At 44.7% G+C, this 26,262-nt stretch overlaps 1 protein-coding gene across 1 annotated transcript; it reads right to left on the bottom strand.

Moving 5' to 3' along the window:
* Nucleotides 1-10,595: 10,595 nt before the first annotated feature.
* Vps36 (vacuolar protein sorting 36) lies at nt 10,596-26,262 on the bottom strand. Its single transcript, XM_077662914.1, has 13 exons — nt 26,018-26,262; nt 25,830-25,892; nt 25,668-25,738; nt 25,496-25,610; nt 25,361-25,429; nt 25,153-25,269; nt 24,206-24,283; nt 23,094-23,228; nt 22,128-22,193; nt 21,200-21,264; nt 20,523-20,607; nt 18,527-18,603; nt 10,596-10,770 (listed from the first exon to the last, which is right to left on the bottom strand). Exons 1-13 carry the CDS (start codon nt 26,111-26,113, stop codon nt 10,674-10,676), a joined length of 1,134 nt encoding a protein of 377 aa, XP_077519040.1. The 5' UTR covers nt 26,114-26,262; the 3' UTR covers nt 10,596-10,673.

Raw genomic sequence — 26,262 nt, 5'->3', positions numbered from 1 at the left:
CGGAAATTTATTTATATATACCACAAAGAGCAAAAAAAGCGGCAACACAGCAGCTCTTACAGTGGCTTGACTTTTTTGCCTCCACAGACTAGGCACTTTGCAAGTACAATCGCGAAGCTGCAATTTAAGTCGGTGTGCAGCGCAAGGCAGAGTTGATATTCAATTGGCCACACGAAAGAATGTTATTTCAACAAGTCACAGCATCTGCATAGACTTGACCTTCCATAACAAGAACAGCATTGTGAAAATAAACTATATGACTTTCATTTCCCTGATCATAAAGCCATGCTTGTAGCGCTCCAAGAAAAAGAAAAGAAGCCCTGACATAGATGAAGACTACTCGAAAGAAATGGATGTAGATGAATTAAGTGCTTGACTTCAAAAAAATGTCACAAAAAATCGAAATCAAAATCAGAAAAAAAATGTGACATATGCAAATGTCGTCAACATCACAGCTTAGCGGATACCTGCTACTACAGCAAGCAGTCCAAATATGGCGGTTGTTAAACCGACATTTGCAAAGAAGCTGACGCAAACACACACAGAAAAGTCGCAACAGAAGCTGTGACAAATGTAAAATCTAATGCTAACGCACTCCACTCTTAAGGCGACTTAACTTCTCCATAATTTTTTACCAAACACGGGTACAACGTAGCCAGGATTTTTTTTTTTTCGGGAGGGGCTCAAGGTAATACGTGCCGGGTACAAAACTTACTCTATCAGTTTCGTAAAAATAAGAGTGGTGGAGGGACAGTGAGGGGGGGGGGGGGGCGGAGGTCTGAGACCTCTTGAACAAAGAAAAAGAAGGCTAAAGTTGGATACAAGTCAAGACAGAGGAGAGTTTTCCACATCAAAGGGTCACCTTACATCCAACGGTGTCGGTCGATTCTGTTGAACCTGCTAGCCTGACAATTCAGGGAGTAGCCAGTGAAACGGAATGGTCCCCTCCCTGCACTGTCGGCGATAATCCCCTCCCTGAATTGCCACGCAACTTCCTGCATTGTCATGCTACTCAAGCTAGCAGCGTCATGAGAATCGACCGACGACATTGGCTGGAAGCGGGTGCTTTGACGGGGAAATGGTTTTTTCTTAACTTGTATTCGACTATAGTACACAAGCTGCCTAGCCTGGCAATTCGCCCGGGACATCTCACACCGTGCCCCGCATGCCTTCCAAGTGTTGGACAAGGAGCGTAAGCAAAGCGTGCATTAAGCAGGAGCGCTTGAAACATTGTCGGGTGGAGCTAGACATCCCTGCTTTGTATACTTCCAGGTAGTTTGAGACGATAAAGAAGGCAGGGAAAGAAAAAAGAAATTTATCGAGAAAAATATTTCAGAAAATACTAAACAATGCGGCGGTGAATGTTAGATGCGCGTAGAAGTCAAGAAGTCGGCTTTCTTTCAATATGGCTCTTTTTGTGGCAAAGCTAGCTTTACAAAATCTAACACCGTTGCGAAAAGCCATCGTCTACTCGGGAAATAGCAGGCAGGGCGAAAGAATAGCATTTCGCTGCAAGTGCGACTTCAAAGTGCTTTGGAGAGTTTTTTCAGCATGTGCCGCCAAAAATCGTGCACTGCAATCCGGCTTCAAAAAAAGTTAAATAAGACCAAAGGTCCGGAGAAGTAGGTTAACCGATTTTACAAAGCCGGAGCTGCTAATATCTGGCTCATAAGGAACGCCCCGGTTCGCTACTCCAGAAATCGCGTAAGGGGAGCAGCCGGACTTTCAAGAAGGTTTTTTTTTATTGATACGCTAAAAGTTATTTCTTATCGGAGTTTTTCGTCTAAGCATTTGTGGCGCTCACACATGGGCTACGTTTCGCCCTGTGTCGTCTTCTTTCTCTGTCCCGTGTCCGCTGCGGTGTCTAGCTCCTTCATGTTTACTACGGCATTCCGCGATGCTACTGCGCTTACCGGAGCTATCTCTGGCCTGCTTCATCCATCTGCACAACCGCGCACTTTCGTAAGCAGTAATTAAACTCCAAGGCTTCCGGAATATTGTCATTACCAACGGTTAGGGTCACCCTGCACAGGTGTGCTCACATTTGTAACGCTACGGAAGTCATCCGCGAGGTACCGAAAACGTTATGGACCATGGATTACTGGCGTAGTTTAGTGACCGTGCTTCGGACTAAACAGTCCACTAGCCGTACTCTAGCCGCACCCCTTAGTGAACAGTGTTACCGCTGAAGTCATGCTATTTGAGTAGTTTCCAACGATAGACGATGCTTGCGAGTCCTCATTAGATATTCCTGAGACCAAGTATCGCCTTACCTGAGAGAGTTATTAGGTTTTATGATCAAAATAGCGTTCGGAATATGCAACGCTTACCTCGAGAGACTTTAAATTATTCTACCTCATCTTACCGAGCGCCACTCTTGCGTGAACGAGAGTAGATAATGTAATGTGGAACATCTGCAAAAAGTTTATGTGCATGAAGAAAACCTTCTAGGGCTTATTTTCAAAGTTCTCGTACCCCACTCCTTAGAGGCACGGTGTTCAAGTTTTTTACCAGGTTACAACTGAATGAGTTCACAGGTTTGCCTGAATTGGCTGACAGCTCCCCCCTTTCTTCTTTCTTTCCTATCAGTACAACGTACACGTAAACATTTGCGAATAACGAGATTCTAAGCGAAAGAGTTCTTCATCAGTTGCCTTCTTCAAATTCGCACTTGCTGCAAGCATCTGTGCATGCACGCGGCTCCAATTTCTACCCACAAATTGATGCGCCAGTCAGACGCGTTAGTAGCATGCGCACAGGACTGTGACCACTGTGTGCACGTTATTTCACGCTTATCGTGTGTTCCTCCTCGGGTGGAAATTTGTCGACAGCTTATCTTATCATCCGCAGATACCATCGCAGTCTGATAACGCGCGAAACGGAACTGCTCAAATCAAGCGGCGGAGCGAAAATACAGGAGGTTCATTTCGTTATCACGCACAAAAAAAGGGTCCCTGCAGACTTCAACTGCAAATCAACTGCGTCGGTAGTTATATTGCTTCAAGTACAGCCTTTTTATCAGTCGTTTCTTACGCGTTCCATTTGGCTCCGATAGCATACACACCAGGTCGCAATGTGCTTCGCGTTGTGCAAAGGCTTTGACTGCGTCAGTACTGATGAACGGGGGCGGTTTCCACTGCCGACGTTGCTTTGATGTTTCTCAAAACGAGGAAAGGTGCTCCGCGAAGCCCCAGGGTGCTTCGCGGGACAGACAACTTCGTTAATCTCGCGGCAACAAGCGCTCTCCGCGCCCTTCCGGACGACCGCGCCGTTCACGAAGCGGTTCCGCGACCGACCGTACGCGTGGTCTCCGTTCCGTTGGCCGCAGGCGCGCATGGTTGGCCGTAATTGGCCGCGAAACGAAGGCGTTAAGAGACCGTTAACCGGTGCGTCGATTAAAGATTCACGGCCAGCGTGGACCGGTGAGCGGCGCTCGACCGCAGTTTCCCCGCCGCTTGCACAAACAACCTCGCGGACCATAAATTCGCCCCGTTCGCCACCACGTTCGAGTGCGCGGCGCCGCGGGCCAGCCTGGATTAATGATGCATGGCCCGCGGAGTATGCACGGCCGGTCCGATGCACAGCGGGTCGCGCAGCGCCATCTGCACGCGGTGGGTGGTGGTGGCGGCTGCTAACAACACGTCGCTACCGGCCTTGATTGGATCGGAAAAGCCGGTTACGACACCGTTGCGCCCGATTAACGGCCTCGTGCCGAGCCTGTGCATTTGGGCAGCACGCGGCCACGAGACGGCAAGAAGTGGCTAGCGAGTGCCGTTCCCGCCGGTGTTCGGTTACCGCGAGATCACGAGAGCGGGGGAGATCGCAAAATCGCCTCCAAGCATCGAGGTAGTTTAGCTTCCTCCAAGCAGGTTCGCGCACGTGGGCCCGTGTGTTGTTCTACGTACCGTTGGGCCTCCAATTACGAGGGTGGGTTATGCGATCAATGCTTCCACGCGCGGAGCTTGTCCATAGACGTGTCGTCGTGACAGGCTCTATAGAGAAAAAAACAGAAGCGACTCCTGCGATTTGGAAGTTTAATTTTTTATTTTGCTTACATAAAAACTTCGGCAGAATTAAATTCAATGTGCGCCACTCACCTTGTCGGCAAAGGTTATACCATTATACCGGTACCACTATAGCACTGCGATCTGCATATCTGTCCCCCTAGTGGTGAACTCCTCTAGGAGATTTAAAACGGGGGGCCGAATTCACGCCAGAGCGACCAAGTCCGCCACAGAGTGACCCAATCCTGATCGACCAGCGAAACACAAATATGCTTCCATAGGGAGCCAGACGGAAGTTGTCATGCGCAATCGGTACCGGAATATAGTGTCGGTATTCACTCGCCACTCCGGCGCGCCTCTGTCTCTACCACTTCCGTGTATATCCTCCGCACCAGAGGACCAACTGGCCCTGGTACAACAAGCCTCCGACCTACTTGTCATTTAACTTGGCAGCCAAATAAAGTTTATAGCTTACTGCCGCCGTGGTGGCTGAACGGTTATGGCGCTCAGCTGCTGGCCCGAAAGACACGGGTTCGATCCCGGCCGCGGCGGTCGAATTTCGATGGAGGCGAAATGTGAGATGCCCGTGTGCAGTGCGATGTTAGTGCACGTTACAGAACCCCAGGTGGTCGTTATTATCAGGAGCCCTTCACTATGGCGTTCCTCATAGCCTGATTCGTTTTGGGACGTTAAAACACCACAATTAAACCATAAACCAAAGTTTATAACTACTACTACACGGCAGTCGTATCCTGCAGTTAACTCACGAGGTGCGCTGCATTTTTCCAAGTGTAATAGCAAAAACAACCAAGAGCCAACACCGGCATGCCTGCGAATGTATGCGTACCTCCTTGCCCGAATATACTTTGTTCGCTGTATCATCGACGCAGCTGGTGATCTTCGAACCTCTGTGGGGCGGTTCAAAAAACGTCCTGTAGGGCACGCAAGTTTCGTCATTGCTACTCCTGCTTTCTGAGTCACTTCACCCACTATACTAATTGATCGGGTCAGGGACGTAACTCGGCGATCAGACATATCTGCAGTATAAACAAGCGCCCAGGACTCTCCGGCAATGTCTCGAACTGCGCAGAAAAGATGCGAGCCTGACCTGGCCTTTCAGGAAGTGGCGATACAGCGCACTCGAATTTTCGGTGGCGTCCGCCTCTGCTCGGCGGACGAAAGCAGAGCGCTTCGCCATGGAAAGGCGTATACCCAGAAATTCTGGGTAAGCGCATTTTTCAAACGGGAAGTTGTTTATGAACGAACTTCGCTCATATATCGTAAAACTCCGTAACAATCCACAGGCAGACTTGCATTTTTTTTGTTAACGTTTTTGCTGTCGTCGAAAGGTTCTCCATTAGCTTATCTGTGACAGTCTTAACTCCTCGATGCGAGAGATGGACAAACTTTAAAAGAAAGATTTTGCTACGTATCGAAAGAATGGGCCCTTACCTTCAAGCGAGAGAGGGAGGGGGTTATTGACGGGAAAGGCAGAGGGGTTGGCCGGAAAAATGAATATCTGACCTGCTACCCTGCAGTGGGGAAGGGGAAGAGGAGAAAAGAAAAGAAGGTTGGGATGGGGGATGATGATGATGATGGGAAAAGGCAGATGAAAAAAGACAAGGCACGTTTTCTAACATCACAAAGGGGAGTCAAGGCCCGTGTCGCCTAAAAAACGTGAGAGCGCCCGCGTTGCCTGTAGAGTTTTCGAACGCTCTGACCAAGCGCCTAGGATCAAATCCTACGAGCGGGGCCTGCTGTCAAAAGACTTCAAAGTAGATGAATAATATGAGTCTTTCTCGTGCATAGCAGTACCTTAGAATATTCCACAGTTGGTCCACAATTAGAACTGATGTCCAAAATTAAGAATCCTGGACTTGGTTGCACCAAGACGACCAGTGATTCTTGAGGTTCTTTTTACGCTTATTCTACTATTCTGTTAGCCAAACCATGCAGCGCTGTTTACGCGCCTTCAAAGAACAAAAATAAAGGTAAATATAACTAAGCAGAGCCGCGACTACACATACGGCCATTCTGGCTACCAAATCCTTGATTCTGCTTTCATACCGTTTTCTTTTTTCTTTCCTTATCGACGTGCATTTCAGACGATTATGCAGCCGACGAAATGTCTGCCACTGGAACGTGTCTTCCGATGCCACGGAATGAGAAAAGAACAGAATAGATTACTACGACACATTAGGTTATAACACTATATGCATTTATCGTATACTACATGTGTTCTGTGGGAAAGAGCACGGAAGAAATAATGGCGGTCATCGCAGGGTTTCGATAAAAGAGTTGAGGTCTCACGTGCTGTAAAGCGCTATAAAGAAGCGCTGTAGAGTCTGGCCAGCATGGAGTGTTTTAAGCACCCGAAAACGCGCCGCGCCTGACACTAACGCGGCCTCGCAGCCGAACTTGCACCATCACGGGCGCAGCATTCTAATTCACAAAAATTGTGTGTAGGGTGGCCGCGGTCACCGCAAACACAGCGCTCCGCTGTCCTCCGTAAGCTCCGTTTCCTGCATACGCCGCGTCTCTTATCATAGTGATCGAAAACGATAGGATCACTGGCTTTCTTCGTCACTGTGCATTCACCCGTCGACTACGTCATGTCCGGACACGATGACGCCACTTGGTTCTGCAGTTCACTCTCTGACCCGCGAGCATTTCATCCAGTATAGGGGTAGAAACACAAACTTCCGAAAGCAAACAAACTATGTGGTTTGTTTCGTGGGCATAAGGAGATGCTGTCTAGCAAGTTTGTCTCAGGCGTTGAGTGGAATATAATTTAATACGTAGTCGATGTCTAGACGACATACCGTCTGGTCAGGAATCATGGCTGATGAAGTTCACTGGTCACTGACCATGCGTGGTCAAAAACAAATGATGTTTCGAGGGCGCTACGGCTCCCTTGTTAAAAATGAGGCAACCTGCGGGATGTCCCCGGTTTTCGTAGCACTTAGTAGTATTTTTAGTGATTTGGCATAGATGGGATGCAGGGTGACATCGTTCTTGTTTAGTGCGTTATGCGTTGTCTGGATGATAAGTGACTCGAGATTTTGACGGGCTAACGAATTCTTTTTTGTTGTCACTATTTTTTCTTCGTCCCAGTTAATCTCGTGCCTAGTTATTTCGCATGCTCGGCGATTGCGTTTGTTGTTATTTTTTCGTTACGAACGTCGTCTCGTAAAGTCTTGTTTCGCCTATGTACACTGATGAACAGTCGTCGTAGGCACCGATGGGACTACAGTGCTGTTGGCTCTTGTTCTCCAGCTTTGCCGCAGTACGTATGGTCAATTTAGGTCTCAGCTCACTTCCAGTTTGTGAAACTTAAGCGGGTTCGAGGCCAGGGTATGACTGCCATGTTTAAGAACACGTGTGGGTTACGCCTCGAAACCTGAGAGCACATCGCTCCACACAAGCTCAACGGATTCGGCCCGTTTCACATGCATGCGATTTTCCCCTGCGACACTGCGAATTCTGTCGGTCTGCGGATGGGGAGGGCCGTCGGTCTAGTCGCAGACGGCTTGCGATCGAGTTCCGCCCGGTTGGTGTTCAGTCGCAGCGTCGGTGAGTTCGCTCTGCGACTGACCATTGGGGAGCGCCGAGACGGCGTGCGACATAGAGCTACTACTACCAACACGTGCGTGCGACGTGCGGTCACGAGGGAGCTGTTGCCGCGCCGGAAGCAAAACTGTTTATTCTAATCAAAACATACGGAATAATGCCTTGCATCTAAAAATACGCTGGTCATAAAATCATCAACACATTCTGCGTGATGTTTATGTCGCGTTTAATAATGGGTTGCCTATTCAAACATCAAGGAACCTTTCCATGCAGTTCTTCCGACCGAATTCGTTGTGTCGGTGTCGCATGTGAAAGCAGTGACCGAAAATCGCACTGCGGCCTCACCGACTACGCCGGATATTTTCGGTCCAGTCGAAGCATGTGAAACGGGCCTTCGTCGGGGTGCGGTACGTGGAACGCAGTTGGTGATCTCTATACTAGAAGCAACGCATAGCAATAATCTATAGATTTCTATAGATTCTATAGAATCTATAGAAGCAAGAATTTATAGATTCAGGTTTAAGGGTCGATGGCTACTCTAATCGGCTGGAGGCTCCGTCCAGGAGGCGTTCAACAGATCATTCCTGGTGAAATGGGAGACAATGAATTTAACATTTGTACATCCGCAGCTGTCACAGGCCTGTTGTGCGTAGATGGCGTCGTTCGTGACGTCATTATCATGACCAGGTCACGTGACCTGGCCACGTGATCATGATTTTTTATTATATTTTATTTGCGAAGAAAGCTGTTCCTTTTCAATTATTAACGCGTTTTTCTTCATTGCGAAGGTTCTGAGAAGCTGCTTCCCTGACGGCATAGCTGCGGTCAGGTGGATGCAAACGGCTACTTATACTCCTTTGATTCACAACCTTTCGCAGTGCTTTAAGAACTGCACAGGAATCAAGCACCTGATACTAGCCTTGCACGGTGATGTGTACGTACGCGTACGAAACATTTACGCCTGCCCTTTCAAATTAAGACCGACACCACACTGCTCTAATTGTTCCTGCTTTCCTTGAAACACAAGAAAGCTCAAAATAGAGGCAGTGGTCATTCTTCCTTGTGCTTCACATGCTAACGAGCAGAGTTGCTTAACACTAAATTAACCTCCAAGCACGCCGAGCTACTGTGTGTCACAGAACTCGGCAGACGAGGTGTACATGCACACAAGATAAGAAACGCTCGCGCTCTTAGAGTTGTATTGAAAAAACGATTGGCCCTCGTTAAGGCGAACTCGGCTAAGGCGAATTTTTGGAAGTTACGAACACAAGAAGCCCTGGGGCCGCATGGATGAATGGAAAAACTTTTTTTTCTTTTCAGAAAAGTAGGCAGTGGTCTTAGTGGGGTGAGGTGGTCAAGAACTCTTGGTGGCCAACTATCTAGATGGCTCACTCCGTAGACCGGCGTTGCACGACCAGGTCTCAGCTAAGCAATGTGGCCTCCCACTGCTCGAGATTAGTGTGCTGCAGTTCCTTAAAGGGACTATGCAACGAATAAAAAGTCGCTTGTAAATCTGCCGAGCGCCCCACAAAATATGTTTTTATGTTAGCTTGGACGCCACACCGTTTGCATTGGGGAGTGTGTGTAGCCGGATACATAGCTACATACTTGGCGGTGTTAGGGAGGGAGTGGGTCTGGAGCTGCCGGTTAACCTCCCGTTGGCGGTGACTGATTTGTGTTCGAGAGGGAACACCGTTCTCGCCAGGCGATATTGTACTGGGTGACTTTATGGTGGGCGACCATGCGGTCAATAAGGGAGCGGAGCTCCCATTGAATCTGTGGGAGCCCATCCGCCCGGTCGGCAAGGCCTTGGGCTATGGCACGGACTAGCTGCTTCATTACCTGGAAGGAGGGAGGTACGATCCGGTGCCCAGGTAAGCGGGGCAGGGCGGGGGAGGGTATTGGGTGAGGACGTGAGGATAGCGAGAGCTGAGAGGGATATCCAGCCTTTTGAGAAATTCCTGACAGCAGTTTTGGAGTCACTGATTATGAATTTGCCGCTGGTGGAGGAGAGGGCCAAGGCAATGGCGGCCTCTCTACTCCAGCGCGACAGCTCCGAGAGAGGTAGTAGAAAGGAGTAGTCCGTGATTATTCACCACCGCTGCTAAGAAAACAGTGTGGTGCAGTATTCGGTGGTGTTGACGTCGACCACGTCTTCTCGTTGGCCTCGTGATGTTGTGGGTGCATGTTGCGAGGGACGGATAGGATTTGGAGGTGACCGAACTGCGGGAGGGATATCTGTTTTGTCGCCGAGCGAGGACTCGTGTCCGATGTGCAGCCTGTTAGGATGTAGAGGCATGTGTGTTTGGGGAGATTTATGGGGCCATGCTTTACGTTTCACTCCGTTTTCTTTTTGATCCTCTGTCATTGGCGTCATCCGCCACGATCTGCGTCACCGGGAAGCAACAGCCTATTAGAGAACACTAAAAAAGGAAGACGAAACATCGCAAAATACGGCCTCAGGCTTTATTTTTGGACTCAACGCAAATTTTAAAAATCGCATAATACGAACCGCTTCGTATGCAAGCACTTTCGGTTTTTTCATAGCAACAGGGAACCACGCGGCGACTCCGCGTGGGGAAACGGGCGGATAGCCGCGTGATGCACCTGCTTATGAAGTTCTTACCAGTGTCTTCTTCAACGGGATCATAGATGAGCTTGCGTAACTCTGCAGCTACCAACCGAACCGACCTCACGGCACGTGTCATGCAGGCTCTATTGCTTTTAGAAATACAGAGTAAATCCTTTTTTTTAATTTCTCGCAGCACGGCCATTTCATTTGTTACAATGTAATGCATTTGGACCCACCTGGCATTCTCACACATTCTTTTTGAAACCACTTGTGAAAAGCCAAACTTCAACTAGAACAAACAATTATCCTCAGTTTGTCTACTGTGTTCAGCAAATGAGCAGGGTCACATGCCAGCACACATGTCATCAGGCATATGGAGCATGGATGTTTCAGGGAAACCTCTTCACCACTCCTTTCTACAATCTCAATGAGAGGCACCAAAAAAAACATCCAGTGATAACAGAAACAATTTATCAACAGTGCTTTTATCTTTACATCTGCTCAGTGGACCAAGAATGCACAACTCCTTAGTCCAGCTTTTCCAGGAACAAGTTGGGATAAAACCTGAGGCCTTCAACGGAGTCATCCCGACAGAGCAGCCCTTTCTGCTCTGCGCAGATCAACCTGGACATAGAAAATGAAAAACATAAATGTGCAAGATGACAATACAGTTTGCTGACAGCTGGTTCTAGGACCCGAGGTCGTAGTCATCACATTCCACAATATACAACACAAAATCTTGATAGAAATTCTCAAGCCAACACCTGAAGGCAGGCATTTCTTAGAACCACACTTCAAACATCATTACAAACTTTGAATACGTATAGAAACATTTAGTAGAGCGTACAGACGCATACACAAAGGCATAGCGAACACTATAAAATAGCGTCCTTCGTATTGCGCATGCACCAAACGCTATTTCAAATTGAGCTTTTACGTACATTCGTGTATGTACGCTGCTTTTTTTAATTTAGCATGCGTGCTGTTGCTTATTACTAGAGACCGGATTTTAGGCAAATGCCTATTTTGATCCTTGCGCTCCTATCGCCCCACTTTGATATATGAGCATGAATTAAAGGTTAAGAAGGGCTTTTATGGTGTTTTTATAGTGCCTAAAAAATGCCCATTTTGGCGTTTGTGCCTAAATGCCTATTTTCAAAATCGGCGCCAATATGAACACTATTCAGCCTCAAGTTTCGCTTTTGAGTGCAGCTTGAGACCGTTATTCATGTTACCCGGCAACATTGACTGTTCGGAACTCTATGATGTTCAACCTAGTCCTCTAGTTAAACTAACTCCCGGAAAACAACCGCTAGCAGCACTGAAATGGGATGCGCCGGCCAGCATACGCCGCCGCGCTGACATGGCGCGAGCGGTTGGCGAATGCGAAACCGCGGAAAGCCGTCAGAGGAAAGGAGAGTGAAGAGCAAAAGAAAGATGTGATGCGCACGCAGCTTTTGTTTTGTTTGTAATTTACTTTCTAAGGCGTACACCGCCAGGGGAGAAATTGCCTCTACGCGATTCGACCCGGCTAGGGAGCCCGTACGACCCGGCCATTCCTCCCTTCTGGTCTTTTAGCGGTCCGCCCTTCTCAGCCATGCCGAACAGAAAGACACCCAGGAGTGTTCTGATTCGACAGTGGACACTTGACTCACCATGCTACAGAATAAACGGAGAGACCGTGTTCTGCGAACCGTGCGAGAAAAAGGTGAGCCGACGTGTTTTGTACATGCCGTGAGCGTTTCATTTGATTCCGGAAATGTGAAGTCGTCTATTGTGCCGCATTGGTTGGCATCTAGCCGTCATGACCGGGATTCGCTGTTGTTGCCTTTCGTTTATATTGTCCCTTGCGATAAGAAAAGGAAGGAGGCACCTCTATTGTTTCGAAAAGTGCAGACAGCACTCCTTTGGGTGCCTGCTTTTGTTCAAACGTTGCTTATTTTCCACAATAGCTCTGTTTATAAAGTTCTAAACATTCAGCACCATTGAGGTTATTGGGACGAAATGTGTTAGAAACCTTATGGTAGTGAGTCACAATTCTATGTACCCTCCTTGTGTGCTGCGTTAAAAGAACATTGAGACATTTGTTGATCGAACGACCAATTGATCGGCTGACACTTAAAGGCGATGTTTCAAAAAGATTATGTACGGAGCATGTTTTTATACTGTGCTCTAAACATTCGTTAAAACGAGGTCCACCTGGTAGCTGAATGGCTAAATAACATATGTATGCCAGCAAGAATTACCGAGGTATATGCCACGCCAAGTTAGCACCCGATTGAATTCTGGTACCTTATCCACTGCCGTGGTGCTTTAATACTTGCCACCATGGAATTTAGCGGACTGACGTCGCACACTGTGCACGTGCTGAGTCAAATTAATATTACGTCCGTGGAAGCTGAGCTGCTTCTGGTGCTTCAAGTATGTTGTGGTCGTATGACGCGCGTGGCAGCCCTCTGATGAAGTGCAGTTCTACCATGAAATGGGACGCGGCAGAAAGGTTCGGGCACTTTGCTGTGAAAGTTGGAATCTTTATTGATGCTTATCGTATTTATATTGTGCTAGCATGTCAGCATGCTTAGTGTTTTAGCATGTTTATCGATGCTGTAATATTGAGTATACGCTTCATATTTAAAAAATCCTAAAGCATTTGCGCAGATTCCTTTCAAGAAAAAATACCATCTGGCACAGCATGAGAAGATGGAAGGTCACCTGGCAAAGGTTAAGCGCGACAAGCCCTCAACACCCAAACAGTCGTTTTTGACAATAGTCTTCAAGGACGACAGGATGAATGCTTTCAATGTCGATTTGTGCAAGGCCCTAGTGGCTGCAAATATTCCTTGGGTCAAGATTGAAAATCCTGACTGAAACAATTTCTACAGAAATATTGCAACCACAACGTGCCGTCATGAGTTTACGTTGCGGAAGAACTACCTCCGGCCTTTGTATGAAGAAATGTTAAGAATCGGAGAAGAGCTTAGCAACTCCTGCATTTGAATTTCCGTAGACGAAACAACAGACATCAAAGAGCACTTTGTCACTCACTTTCTAGCTAGAAAGCTTGCAGCACACGAGAAAACAAGGGCTTTGCTTGTGTGTTCGAAGAACAAACAGGGAGTCCAAAGCATACTTTGTAAACGAATCCCTGAAGGTTCTGTACCCTGCAGGAGTCGATGACACCAAGGTTTTGTTGCTCTACACAGACGCCGCAGCCTACATGCACAAGGCAGCTCATCTTCTGAAGACTTTCTACCCGCAGATGGTGCACGTCACATGCCCAGCTCATGCGCTCCACCGTGTTTGTGAAGAACTGAGGAAGCACTTCACTGACGTCAACGAGCTCATTGCTTCAGCCAAGGCCGCGTTCCTGAAGGCACCATCTCGCGTGCGCTCGTTCAAGGAGAAGTTGCCGGACGTACCCCTCCCGCCAGAGCCTATCGTCACACATTGAGGAACATGGCTAGAAGCTGTTGAGTATTACAACTGCTACTTTTCGGACATCAAAGTCATGATTAACGGCTTTTCAGGTGACGAGAGTGCTGCAGTCAGAAAGGCTGAAGCTGTCCTCTCTGTGGATAGCCTCCAAGGAGACCTCGCCTACTTGTGCGCCAACTTCACGTTCCTCGCAAATACTATCAAGAAACTTGAAAGTTCGGGAGAAACTCTAATTACGAACATTGCGCCAATTCTCCATGCACGGCAAAGTATCGCCGCCGTTCCTGAAGGACCGAAAAGGCACGTGCAAAGCTACAATCGGTCTTGGACAAGAACAAGGGACGTTCTGTGCTTAAAGTCCTTGCTGGTGAGCACTCTAGGATCCCAGTGTCGGTTAAGCCATCAAATGTTCCCAAATACAACTACGCTCCAATAACATCTGTCGATGTCGAGCGTTCCTTCTCAGCCTACAAGCTCATTCTCAGTGACAAGAGGCACAATTTTGAATCGAAAAATCTGGAGATGGTGGTAGTTTGCTATTGTTTCCACAATTTTCACAGTGATTCTTGGACTACGTTCCGCGTGCTCTCCAAACAGATTTCTTTAAACATGTGCACTTCAAAATGGGCGGAGCTGTTTTTGGTAGTGTTCGGACGTCTTGCCTGTACAATTCGGAGGGTGTCATTGTATATGAGAAAATTACCAGAGTTGTACCTAAACAGTCCTCATGTAAGAGCATCTTAATTGCTTAATAAATCATCGTCTCTCTTGCATTTATTATTTGTCCATTTTGTTGTGTCTTAATTTAATTGTCAGGCAGACATGACGTAGCGCTTTTCTTGATCAGTATTTCCAGCTTTCAATTATTCTTTTTCATGCCTGTTTCACTATATGCAACGCTCGAGTAAGCGACAGTAGCCATTGATCATGAATATGAACAGTGTGCTTGTTAAATTAAGGCAATTGATCGTCATTATACCAGCAATTTTATGGGACAATTGTGCAGCTATGTTCAACTGTTGGTGCCTTTGTGACATCATAAACAATAACAGTTCTTGTTTTCCTGTCGTAGATACAGGCCATGCACGTCTTCATTTGAAATTATTTGCATTTACGTAAAAATTTATTGTGCATAAATTTACGACGTTGAAGGCCTAAAACGTTGTTTTGCCTGCCTATTTCTGACGTCTAAAACGCGCTTTTTTGATGCCTAAAAATCTGGCCTGTACTTATTACGCTTGGAAAAATAGCATCGTCAACATGGCAGCGGCCACATCACTCGCTTCGGAGGGAATTCATCAATGTTAATGGGTTTTAGGCATATTCATAGCCTTTAAATGGTACACGTGATATTTGCTTTGCCTCCTCTCACCGACAGCAGAACCAATGAGGCATAAACTTGCTCTATTTTCGATTCTGTGTAACGATTCTGCCGTTCTTAACCCTAACAAGACACCACCAACTGTGGATTGCCTTGATTAGAATTTTTACGCCAAGGTTAAGTCATAGCCTTGCCAAATGTAGTAATTTCGGCAGTAGGCAGAAAGGTCCAAAAGAAATGAATATAACGTTATTAAAAACTTTGTTCGGTTTAGTTACCTAGAAGAAATTAGGTAAAAAGGCTATCTACGCAATATGACTTGGATAACCTTGGCTAAGTGTGAAAAATGTGTGACAAATTATTTTCACATTTTAACACCAAATGCGCTACTGCGGCCTGCGCTAACGTTGCGTTCAGGTTGGCATACGATAAACTAAATGTTCTCATGCAACTTCCGCTATAACCTCCCACTAAATGCTTGTGCATAACGTACGAAGTGCTCATATGCTATACTAAATGTCTCTGTTAATGTAAGTTAAACTGTACCATCAAAAAGGTAACAAACAAAAAGTCATCAGAAAAGCATGGGGGTGGCTGGATTACAATACACAGACTTTTCATGCAAACTTTCTCTCTAGCTTTTTTCTAATTTTTACCATTCATTAGAAAATGAAAAAAAAATCAACAATAAAAACACAAAACCCTGAGTTTGAAACCACATATAATTGTTACTTCCTCTGTTGCCCATATGAAACAAACACCACTACTTGCACACTAATCCTCAGCAATTTAGCCAATGCACCATCTTCTTTGAAACTTTCAGGCATCATGTGCAGGACTGTGTACATTTCAAATTTGCAGGCTTTTCTGGAAGTGTGCTACACCTATAAGTGATTTATTTTTCTTTTAGCAAATTTAGCACTTTTCATGCTGCAATTGCGGTGCTCATGTTCACTAACAGTTATATTGGCAGCACATTCATTGACATTTACAAGCCCATTTCACTGTCACTAATAATAATATATTTTTCTCCACATCATCAAAAAAAATTTGATCCTGCAATCCCTTCAGCACTCATCTCACAAATACTGGTGTTTCAAACTTACGACTTCCAACCGGTGAGATCAATGCGGAAAGCTGGGCTAGTTGGTATGTCATCATTAATTAAAGCCTGTCACATGCTATGCGTTGGCGTTATATACTGCAAACATGACTAATTTGCTTTCTTGAGGCCCTGCATGGACTATTCGAAAAAAAATAAAATTAAGAGAAATTGGGAGTACAGCAGCTGAAAGAGCTAATGAGCATTGCTTCGCTGAAGAGTGATACTCCAAGGATATTTTACATACACAGTGCGATCCCATAGCTGACAAAATGTAATAACTTTATGAGAGCACGGGCAGAATTTCTAAGTTGAGTTTGCCACCCCCGATCATAACAGAAATGCCAATATAATAACAGCCATGAAATCTAACCTCTGCTTTTGATCTTTAAATTGGCAGCCAAGCATTGTTTTACCACCATATCGCTCTGAGAAAAGAGTTCACCACTCAAGCATACTACCATGTGGAACAGCACACTGACCACTGATATCGATGAATCATGTAATATGAAATTTTTTTTCCTCATTCGTTCATATTAAACTATTCAAGCGAAAAAACCTCGCTGCAATTTGAAAAGTACATTTTTATTACAGATGATCTGCTGCTGCATACCTAACAGCAGTAAAAGTTTCTTTCTCTTGCTCTAATTTGTTCATTGCTACTTGATAGCACATGCACTCTATACTCTGAAGCTGGGGTTACAGTGTGCAAGCTAGAAAAAAAATAAATCATGGATGTTTACATGCATACATCACCATGATCTGGTGTAGCGCATAAGAAGCAGGATTAGCAGGCCGCATGACTCCTTTGATGGACACTAGGGCGTTTTGTCATATTATCAGGATGGTGTCAAATATATCCTACTATATTAGAGATGACGATAATGGCTATTTTAATCCGCATTTATGCACAGACATGTAGATGACATAAATAGATTCAGTAAGGTCAGAGTGCTGCTTAACAGGCCAGTCACAACCAAGAGAAATAAAAAAAAACAACTGTGAACCACATAAGAGAGAAACAATATGCTTTCACTTTTCTGAAGCGAACCGTCATTGGTTGCAGCTGCCATAGCATGAAGAACTTCAATAAACAGCAGAGTTGTTAGAAATACCACAGAGGTGGCTTGCATCAACTGTGACAGCCTTTGAATGCACACCACATATTATGGGCAGTTCAGCACAGCCCCTTGCTCTCATGCCCAACACTTGCATGAAATGTGAATTCCAAAAGAGTATTGCCCAGCCAGAATGTGCAAAAATTCTTTTCAAGACACTAAAGTTCAACGCAATTGCCAATAAAATACCGCCACATAAGCTATGGGGTAACAACAAAATACCGTGTGCCAAGTCATGAGCTGGACCTGAAGTACTTTTCATACTCAAAAGATCTCTCATAGGTTTCCATGTGCTATATAGCCCTCAATGCTAACAACAAACATCTAATAAAAGGCAACCATCACTGCATACACATTGCAAACACTATCCCCACAAGAAAACACTTCTTTTCTGCTATTATATGCTGAATAAAGTGCACCAGTCAGTGGTACTAATTGCAGAGACACAATGTGAAGAGACACAATACCCAACTATTTACCTATTGAAGATACTTTTTTCATACAGGAACTGTCCGACATACTCCCAAATATCTTTGTCATTTATTCACTACATTTAGCCTCTTTCTGTTGATTCCCTCTTGTGGTTAGATGGCAGCACCTTGTTGCTACCATTTTTCTGGCAGCAACAAGGTGCAGCAGCAGCTGCAACAGTTTGCAACTACTCTGTTCAGCTTTCCCTTGTACACACAGTACACAAAATGAAGAGTAGAAAAATTTTGGAAACATACATTTCCCAACATAACATGTTACATTTGTATTCTGATGTTACATCAGCAGCAGCAAGGTTACTGCAGGCAGCTAGTGGAACCAGCTGTGCAATTACTGCCAGCAATTGATCTGCATAGAGAATCTCATTGTTCTCACTATTGTTCCGAGTATTTATCGCAACTGTACCTATGCTGTGCTCTGCTATTTGTTCAACCCTTCCGCCTTTTCACTTGCAGTTTTATTAATATGTAATGTGCCACACTTAAGGGGCAAAGTTGTTAGTGCTTGTCCACACCAATAAGCAAATACAAAAAACTGTCAATACCAACTCAATGCAAAAGTAAATTTCATTCTAAACATGTTTCTAAACATATGAGAACACGTTTACGTAATTCTTCCATAAACAAATGAGACCCAAAAATAATGAGATCTGAAAATAACGAAATGTGAATACTCTTCTGTACTGCTGCTATGTACACATACAATTCTGTGACACCCAAGAGGGCAATCGCCAGACAATAGCCAGTAGGCGTGGCAGCACTACGACCTTAACAGACAGTTTTCATTATGTATCAGCAGTGGTGCGAACATATCAAACTTCAGCAAAACTCCAAAGAGTGTCAGCTGGGTTTCCATTCACATGGCTTCAATGTGCCCAGTTCAGTGGCACTCATGTGCGCAAAGAGCAGCACTCACCGTTCTTTGGCTAATATGACTGAAATGTGCACGAGCGGAGAGAACTGCTCAGCTGATAGGGAACCATGCTCATCAATCTGCAAAAAAAGAAAGTCCCCAAGAGACAGAAACGCCATTTTCCTGCCTCTGACCCAAATAAGAAAACATTCTGCACGGAAGAAAAAAAAGGCGCTAACAGCTGCTAAGGCATTTCCACAAACTGTAAGGAGCAGCGCTGCATTCTTTAACCTGGGGGGAGGGCAAATGTTAAGTATAAAATCAGGTACGGTGATAAGCTCCAAAATGCAGAGGAACCTAGACTACCTTGGAACACTCACTCTTAGTTGCATTAAAGTGAGCAACCACACAGTTCAGTTTTCTCTTGTACACAAGGTACACAAGATGAAGGGTACAAAAATTTTGAAAACATACATTTCCCAACAAAACATGTTACATCTGCACTCCAACACTATATCTAGGTTTCTGGAATCTGACATTATGCTAATCTGCACGTTTGCATTTCTTCTGTTCTTAAAGCCATTATGCCATTTACTGTGCAGTTCTGCCACTTTTTGTAGTTCATTTGTTTGACTTTTTCCCCCAAGTGTCTCTACACTGATATGATCCTTGAGAACATCTAAAATAAATAAATAAATAAAGAAGAGATAAATTGGCATACCAAAGTGTTAAATAGTGAGATTCTTATCATGGCTAAACATTCGCAAACAAAGCATGTCAAATTTATCTGATCAACTACCCAGTAGTACATACAAAAACTATATTTCACATATGGACAACAAAAGGGGCAGCAGAAATTTGTCATTATTATGTCATCTAACACTGCAAATATGGCAACTATTCTGGAGAGGTGCAGTGTCATCTCACTAGAATACCAGATGAGCCTTACTGATTCAAAATGCATCGCCATTAAGAATTACAGGGATTCAGAGGACTTTCAAATAATCACGAAAGTAAGAAAAATGGAAAAAGCAAGAAAGCAAGCACAAAATTTCACTGCACTAGCAACCCGCTTTCATTTACACATAACACAATTAATGAACGCTGTCATCAGTGTGAAATTTGCTAATGTTGTCTTTCTTGGCACTCAAAGAAGTGTCTTCCTTTGCCGAGGTACTGTTTTCCTTTGCGATTAGGCTACAAATTAATAGTTAATTATGTTGTTATTATTACTGCCAAGCAACAATTATAAGGGCAACAAAGATTTATATTCAGTAATACAAAAGACGAGCTCAGGAAATGTTCTCGGCAGAGTTTTAGGCACACAGCGCTGCATGCATATAAAACCCCCAGCTGCCATTACAGCTACAGGTAGCCACACGGTGAAGCAGGTGCTCCACATGTGCTATTTTGGACAACAAGAAGCCTGGCGCCCAACACCGGCTGCTAGTGCAATGTGCTGTGCACACGATCCAAAGTGACCGACCACGACACGCACGTGGCTTGTGCATACAATGCATACATTGCTTTACTATTAGTACAGTGGCCACTCACATGAAATGCTCAGCTGAACTGAGATTGGGCTCCCATTCACAAGCAGCATTACCTTTTTCTTATTGTGTGCATATTTGTATGTGTGTTGTAAAAAGTGTATATAGCTTTCCCTTTGTCCTTTCTCACCGTCGCTTCTCATATTTGCCGTCGCTAATTTCTCCCTGTCCCTTTTAATTCTGCCAGCAGCAGCTTGGGTGCTTAAGACAGTAGATTGCAATTGGCCAACAAGCACCCAACTTTTCTTCCCGTTTTTATTTTTATTTTATTTTGTTATTTCAATAAACCATGACTACTAATACTACTACTGCTGCTGCTTTCAACCATTTTATGTAACAAAGAAAAAAGTGTGCTTCCTGGCAGATGCCAATATGCATCATCTAAGTCCTGCAAAATTGGCCGCATACCAAGAACTAAAAACTTATTTGTGTTCAAATGGATGGGTTTCATCTAGTTTCTTCAAAGCAACAGGGCAAATCTCTGAGGCAGGTTTGAAATGAGCACTTGCCATCTGCCGTGTCTCTGCACTTGTCTTCTCATCATTTTCTGTGGCCAGTTTCAGGACTGTGACTCCACTTGCAAACACATGCAACCTATGGACAGGTAATGACATTTACCACATTGCAAAAAGACAAATGATGAAATAAATAAATGCAGTGACCATTTGTGAGACAGAGCATTCTCAAGTTCCCAAACACAATAAGTTGTACATGTTGCAAACAACAAGTTCAAGCTCTCTTATAGTGGAAAAAGATACTAATAAGAAAGGAGCCAAATTTTTCAACCTGAGAGCCACGCTTACACGTCACTTCGCTTTGCCTACCAAGTGGCAGCACAAGCGGGCTTAGCATGTTCACAACAGGTTGGCTGCCTTGGCTGCCAAAGGCATCACGTGGCTCAAATCAAAGAGCTCACTAAAATATGTAGAGCTGTTAGCCTTAACCCATTCTGAATGAAGAAGACCCAACGCACACGAACACAACAAAGTGACGCAGACAGGAGCTTGTGTTCTTCTGTGCTGGCGCTTCTTTGTTCTGTATCATGCACCAACTAGCCCCACAAAAATTTGTTTAACCCATTCGGTTCCGCCGTTCCGTTAAGAGAAGATAGCGACTCGCAGTCTTCGGAAGCGAATGGGTTAATGGTATGTGCAGCACATAATTTTGTTGAGGATGTGTTACTTACTTCAATGGTAGCTGCAGTGATTCCATAAGCTTGCACGCATTTAAAAGGTCCTCTGGTGATAAAAGCTGAAAGCACATTAAAGGACAGCACACCACAGCATGGTATCTTAAAATCGAACAAAAAAGTGTCTAAAGTGCACAATATGCTATGTTTATTCACCTCCGAAATTCTAGACCTAAAAAATTCACAGGGACACCTAGTTACACTATGTGTCGGCCATGCGATAGCATTAGACGGTCTGGTGACATAATTTCTGGAGTGGTGATGCCACTTCCCTCCAGCCAATCAGTGAATATTATGACCGACAACACATTTTTTCCCCCAATGAGGGTTTTAATGCTATTGCACTGATACATTACACCGCAAACATACAGAGTAACAGTATCATTTAAATTATATGTTGGCAAAGAACACTCAAAAGGAGTAGAGGCTCCAGTAGGCTGCTAGGCTACGCTAGGTTAGGCTAGGCTAGGCTAGGCTATGCTATGCTATGCTAGGCTAGGCAAGATAAGTACACTCTGTTATGAGTATTGTAGCAGGAGTAACAAGTCTCCATTTGGCAAAGTGGTCGGTGTATGTTCAATAGGAGTGTATTTATTAGTTCGAATGCAAGCATAAGTAATCAAAACCATGAATTCCCTGCCACCTGTACTGTAGTAAGGACGATACATTCTTGTTAAAATCGACTGCTCTGAGTGCTGTAGTAAGGACGATACATTCTTGTGAAAATCGACTGCTCTGAGTGAGGACTTTGAGAAGCAATGTCCTCGCCAACCTCACTAAATGTTCCCGCCGGCTTTTCCAGCATGGGGGTCCTTACATGACACATTCCACTTGACAACCGCACACAACTATGGCTTACTTCAGAATGCACAAAAATGGAGCAGCTTCTGTTTGATCAGCAAATAACAAGAGCACGAAAACTCACCTCTAGGCCTCGCGCTCTGTTTATCCTGCAGTAGACGTCTGTCAGGGCAAGTATTCCTCCACTGTCCTTTTTTTTTCCAAAAACGAAAAACAAAAACTAAAATTAATTAGAGGCCAAGTTAATCAGTCACTGAAAATTCTGCAGACTTTTTATTCATGTTTATTTCAGAACGCATTTTTCGTATCATGCGGCAAAAATTATTTCCTATGGATGAATTAGTTGTTTTTTTATGCTTAATCAGATATTTATCCAAAGTCACTTTAAGTTTTATCTTGGCTTTTCTGTCAGCCTGAAGGTTTAGTTTATCAGTAATTAGGGCACACCACCACCACCAGTAAAAAAAAAATAATGAAAGGTAAATGTTGGAACAGTTTGTAAAAAAGGTAAGTGGAATTTGATTTATAAAAGGTGGGTTGCCATGTTATTGCTGGTTTGCTGCACTAGGTTGAGTGACAGTGCTTGGTATCGCATGGCTTGCGTGTTGACGACTGCAATGAAATTGACGCTTGACTGTTGCAGTAGCCAGAAAATGACACTTATTCATGACGCTTATGCATGATTTTGAATGCCCTTAGAAACAATGTAGAAACCTTCTTAACCAAGTAACTGCCATGTGGCGACAAGTTGGAGCCTCCCAGTCTGTAGGGGCATGCAAGGTAGCACAGCAATGTTTAAAAATGCACAACTGCACTATTCATTCCAATGGTACACCCTCTCGGCACGTCCCTGGCTTTAACGCTTTTTTAATTTTCTCCTCTGACCAAGAATAACTCCTGCCCGATAGCCAGCTAGCTGCGGTATTCATATACAGGATACTCACTTTTTAGTTAAAACAGAATTGCGCAAATTGAGTTTGGCGTACTTTTGGCTTTTTTTTTTTCGATTTAAACCGAAAAGTCCAGCCTCTACTTACATCAGAACACACATGTAAAAAGCTTGAGAGCGGACATTAGAGGAAATGCATACCTGAACTGTTTTTTCAAGAACTTCAACTAGCTGCTTGGCAAGCTCTCGGTGGTAGGTGGCCCCTGAGCCATAGGCACTTTTGGTGACAGGGTCGCTGATTCCCAGAGATAACAAATGTGACTTGAACATAATAGTCTGCAAATGCACCAGTAGTTAACAAGAATAAGTGGAAGTACGACAAATTGAAAAAAAAAAAAGTGCTTAGGAGTTTGCGGACATTGTAACAGAGATTAGCAAAGCGTAATTTATAACAATGAGCGACACTACTAAAACAAAATAGTGGCCGAAATAATAAGTTCAAACACATGCAGCCAGCATTTCTATATTTCCTCCCTAGTCATGCTTCTCATTATGCTATTGACCATGGTTAGGTTCATTATAAAACAGTCCATTCTTGTCCTGCCACCATATTTATACATAAGAGGTCATTTACTTGTTTGAATAAAAGCTTTCATTAGAGAAAAGCACCAGAGTAATGATCGAGAGTAAATGCAACTGCTATTACAGCTTTTTCGCATCAGGATTCATCATCGTCCTGTCAATTATTTTCGTAGAAAAAATGGGGTTCAGCATGGCTTTCCTGTGTGAAATTTCTCACCTGGGTGGGGAAGACTACCTCCCCCCACCCCCAAATCCAGCCGTTTATTGGTATATACGTAGATGTGTGCCTCTGTCTTGCAGTAAACTCAACTCGACTGGTGATGACAGTAATAATGAATGAAATGAGTGCAAAGCAACCATGAACATCAGCTGCCTGTACCTACCACCTAATACAAACAAGTCACAAGTAAATTACAAATTTTAAATTGCGGGGTTTAAAACCTCGATGCGAGATATGGGCTATTATAGACGCTTCAGGGGTAGACTTCACATTAATTTAGACCATCTGAGTTTCTTGAAGTGTGCCGACACTGCACAACACATGGCCATTTTTGCATCTTTGCTTCCATCATAATGTGGCCGCAACAGCCTGGGTTCCATCCCTCGACCTTCGGATCAGCAGCTGAACGCCAAAGCCACTGAGCCACCACCACACGTGAGCCAGAAGAGAAGAATGTGGCATGCAAGGGTGAAAAAGTGTGACTGGGCATAAAAGAAGGCCTCTTGCTTGCCTCATCATCAGTCAAGCTGCTGCCTTTCTCCTTCAGCTTTTGTGAGATACTTTTGGACAATGACACCATGTCCTTGGCCTGAAACAAAGTGCAAGTCACACACACTGAACAGTTTCTACTCCAAGAAAGAAAGAACAGTAGGCCATTACCAACAGGTGATGTTAGTTAGCCTTGCAAACAGCACCGCAGATTGCTCTGCCCAAGCATCAGCTGTTTCAAGGAACACATCAAAGCAAGCCAAAAATAATGGTTACTAATAACGAGGTGGAACACTGTTCATAAAATTTATTTATGTACCATGAATAAACTTTTTATTAAATTTGGACGCCTTATATATTCTCTGAAAAAAAAAAAAAGTTGTCATCCATTGAAGCACAGCTTTAATTTTCACATTTACTCGTATCTAAACAAAATTATCGTAACACTTACCACAGTTTTGGCAAGTAACATGCTGCTTTGCAGAATGTACTATGAAAACAACTCAGACTTAACAGTTATTATTTTTCAATTTTCAAGCAAGTGAGGTCACTTCTGAATGCCTAAGCGAATTATATTTGCGCTTGTAATAGGGCAGTAAAGACACGTATCAAATACAAGATTTTGCCACACATAATATATTGTAGAGATGATGATATCCTACGAATACTCAATGTAAACTCGCCATGTTCAGTTAAAACATCAAAAAGCAGAGCACTGAAATAAACAGTCAGATCAGCTCCTACTTCCATACACCAAAGATGCACCCTGTTTATTGATTACTTGCTTTGTATCCAACTGAATTCCGTAATGCACAAGATATGAGCACTTTCTTGCTTCTAGCAGCTTCATGTATTAATTACACCCTATGGCTGCTATTAGTGCGTTTATTATTTGTTATCTGTGAAGTCCACATTACACAACGAGCTACAGCTGTTCTTATGAATACAAGTAACAAGTAATGCACTTGCCATTTCCATCAACTTGCTGAGATCCTCGAATGCCGCAGATATATTCTTGTCCGCTTCGTCATGTCTGGCCTGGATCTGACGTTCAATCCCAACTATTCCGGAGCGAATCTTTTTGCCCTGTCAATTGAGGTGCGTACTCGAACCACACGCTTCCAGTCAAGAAAATTTCGATGTCGTTACCCACGGGGAAGCATGCATGCTGACTCACCCGCGAATCCACTGTCGGCATTTTTAGCCAGTCTTTTCTCTGCAGTGCCGTTTGCATCTCCTGGAAGAACTGACGCCACAGACATACGCGTCATTTGCACCTCGCTTGATCAAGGTCTGGAAATTCACGCCTCACCTCCGATGCGCCTCCACTTCGGAAGGAAAGGCGCACATAGTCGAAGGGGCTACTCTGCACGACGCCGACGTGCTTCTCGTCACTCGGTGGGCTGACATGGGCCACTATCTTGGCGCTGTGGTGCGCCAGGACACTTGTTAGGCCACAAACAGGGGCCACACAGCAATCGTACCTTTTGCTCCAGCTCCCACTCTGCTCTTCGATGAGTACCACCAGGCTCAGATGCAAGCTTATTCGTTGTTTCTGTAGAGCAAATCAACAACCGAATGAATGAACGAATAAATGAATCATCGTGGATGGAGCGACACTGCAAAGATGCCTGAGGGAACATTACCTCAGGACCTGTCCAGTAGACTTGATGCGAAGTCAGCACCAATTCGCCGCCGACAAAAGGAGTCTGGAACGATGGCACGTCAAGCTTTTCTTTAGCAGTGTGATGACAGAAACTGACAACAAGAAATATTCACGCTGTGTTCACGTCACGGCTTGCATGCAATGAGCAGCTCGCCGGCAGCACATCACCTTCCTTTCGCCGTCGTACAGCGCTACACCCGCTTGTCGCCGAATGACCACTTCGCCGTTCGGTAGATTTTCGCTCGACCATACGAACCTATTCATTGTGATCTACCAAAATATGCTGTCCGTATCATCTGAAGTTCGGCACGCAGAATAAATTACAAACTAACATGCACGATCCGCACTCGGCACACCCACTCCACCATAAACCGCGGTGCAAGGCTACCTTGCGCGGTGTCCAAAAAGTAAAC

The sequence above is a fragment of the Amblyomma americanum genome, chromosome 4, assembly GCF_052857255.1.
Source record: "Amblyomma americanum isolate KBUSLIRL-KWMA chromosome 4, ASM5285725v1, whole genome shotgun sequence".
In the NCBI taxonomy this organism is placed as follows: Eukaryota; Metazoa; Arthropoda; class Arachnida; order Ixodida; family Ixodidae; genus Amblyomma; species Amblyomma americanum.
Note: the sequence above shows the minus strand (reverse complement) of the source record. Positions and strands in the feature narration are given on the sequence as shown.

What these genes read in the sequence shown, in the direction of transcription:
- Vps36 (XM_077662914.1), bottom strand. Translation starts at nt 26,113, where the DNA reads ATGAATAGGTTCGTATGGTCGAGCGAAAATCTACCGAACGGCGAAGTG. An exon ending in GTGCAGAGACACGGCAGATG is followed by an intron (nt 18,604 to 20,522) that starts GCAAGTGCTCAT and finishes CTTTTTTTGCAG; the next exon opens with ATTGATGAGCATGGTTCCCT. An exon ending in GTCATATTAGCCAAAGAACG is followed by an intron (nt 10,771 to 18,526) that starts GTGAGTGCTGCT and finishes TTCTATGTCCAG; the next exon opens with GTTGATCTGCGCAGAGCAGA.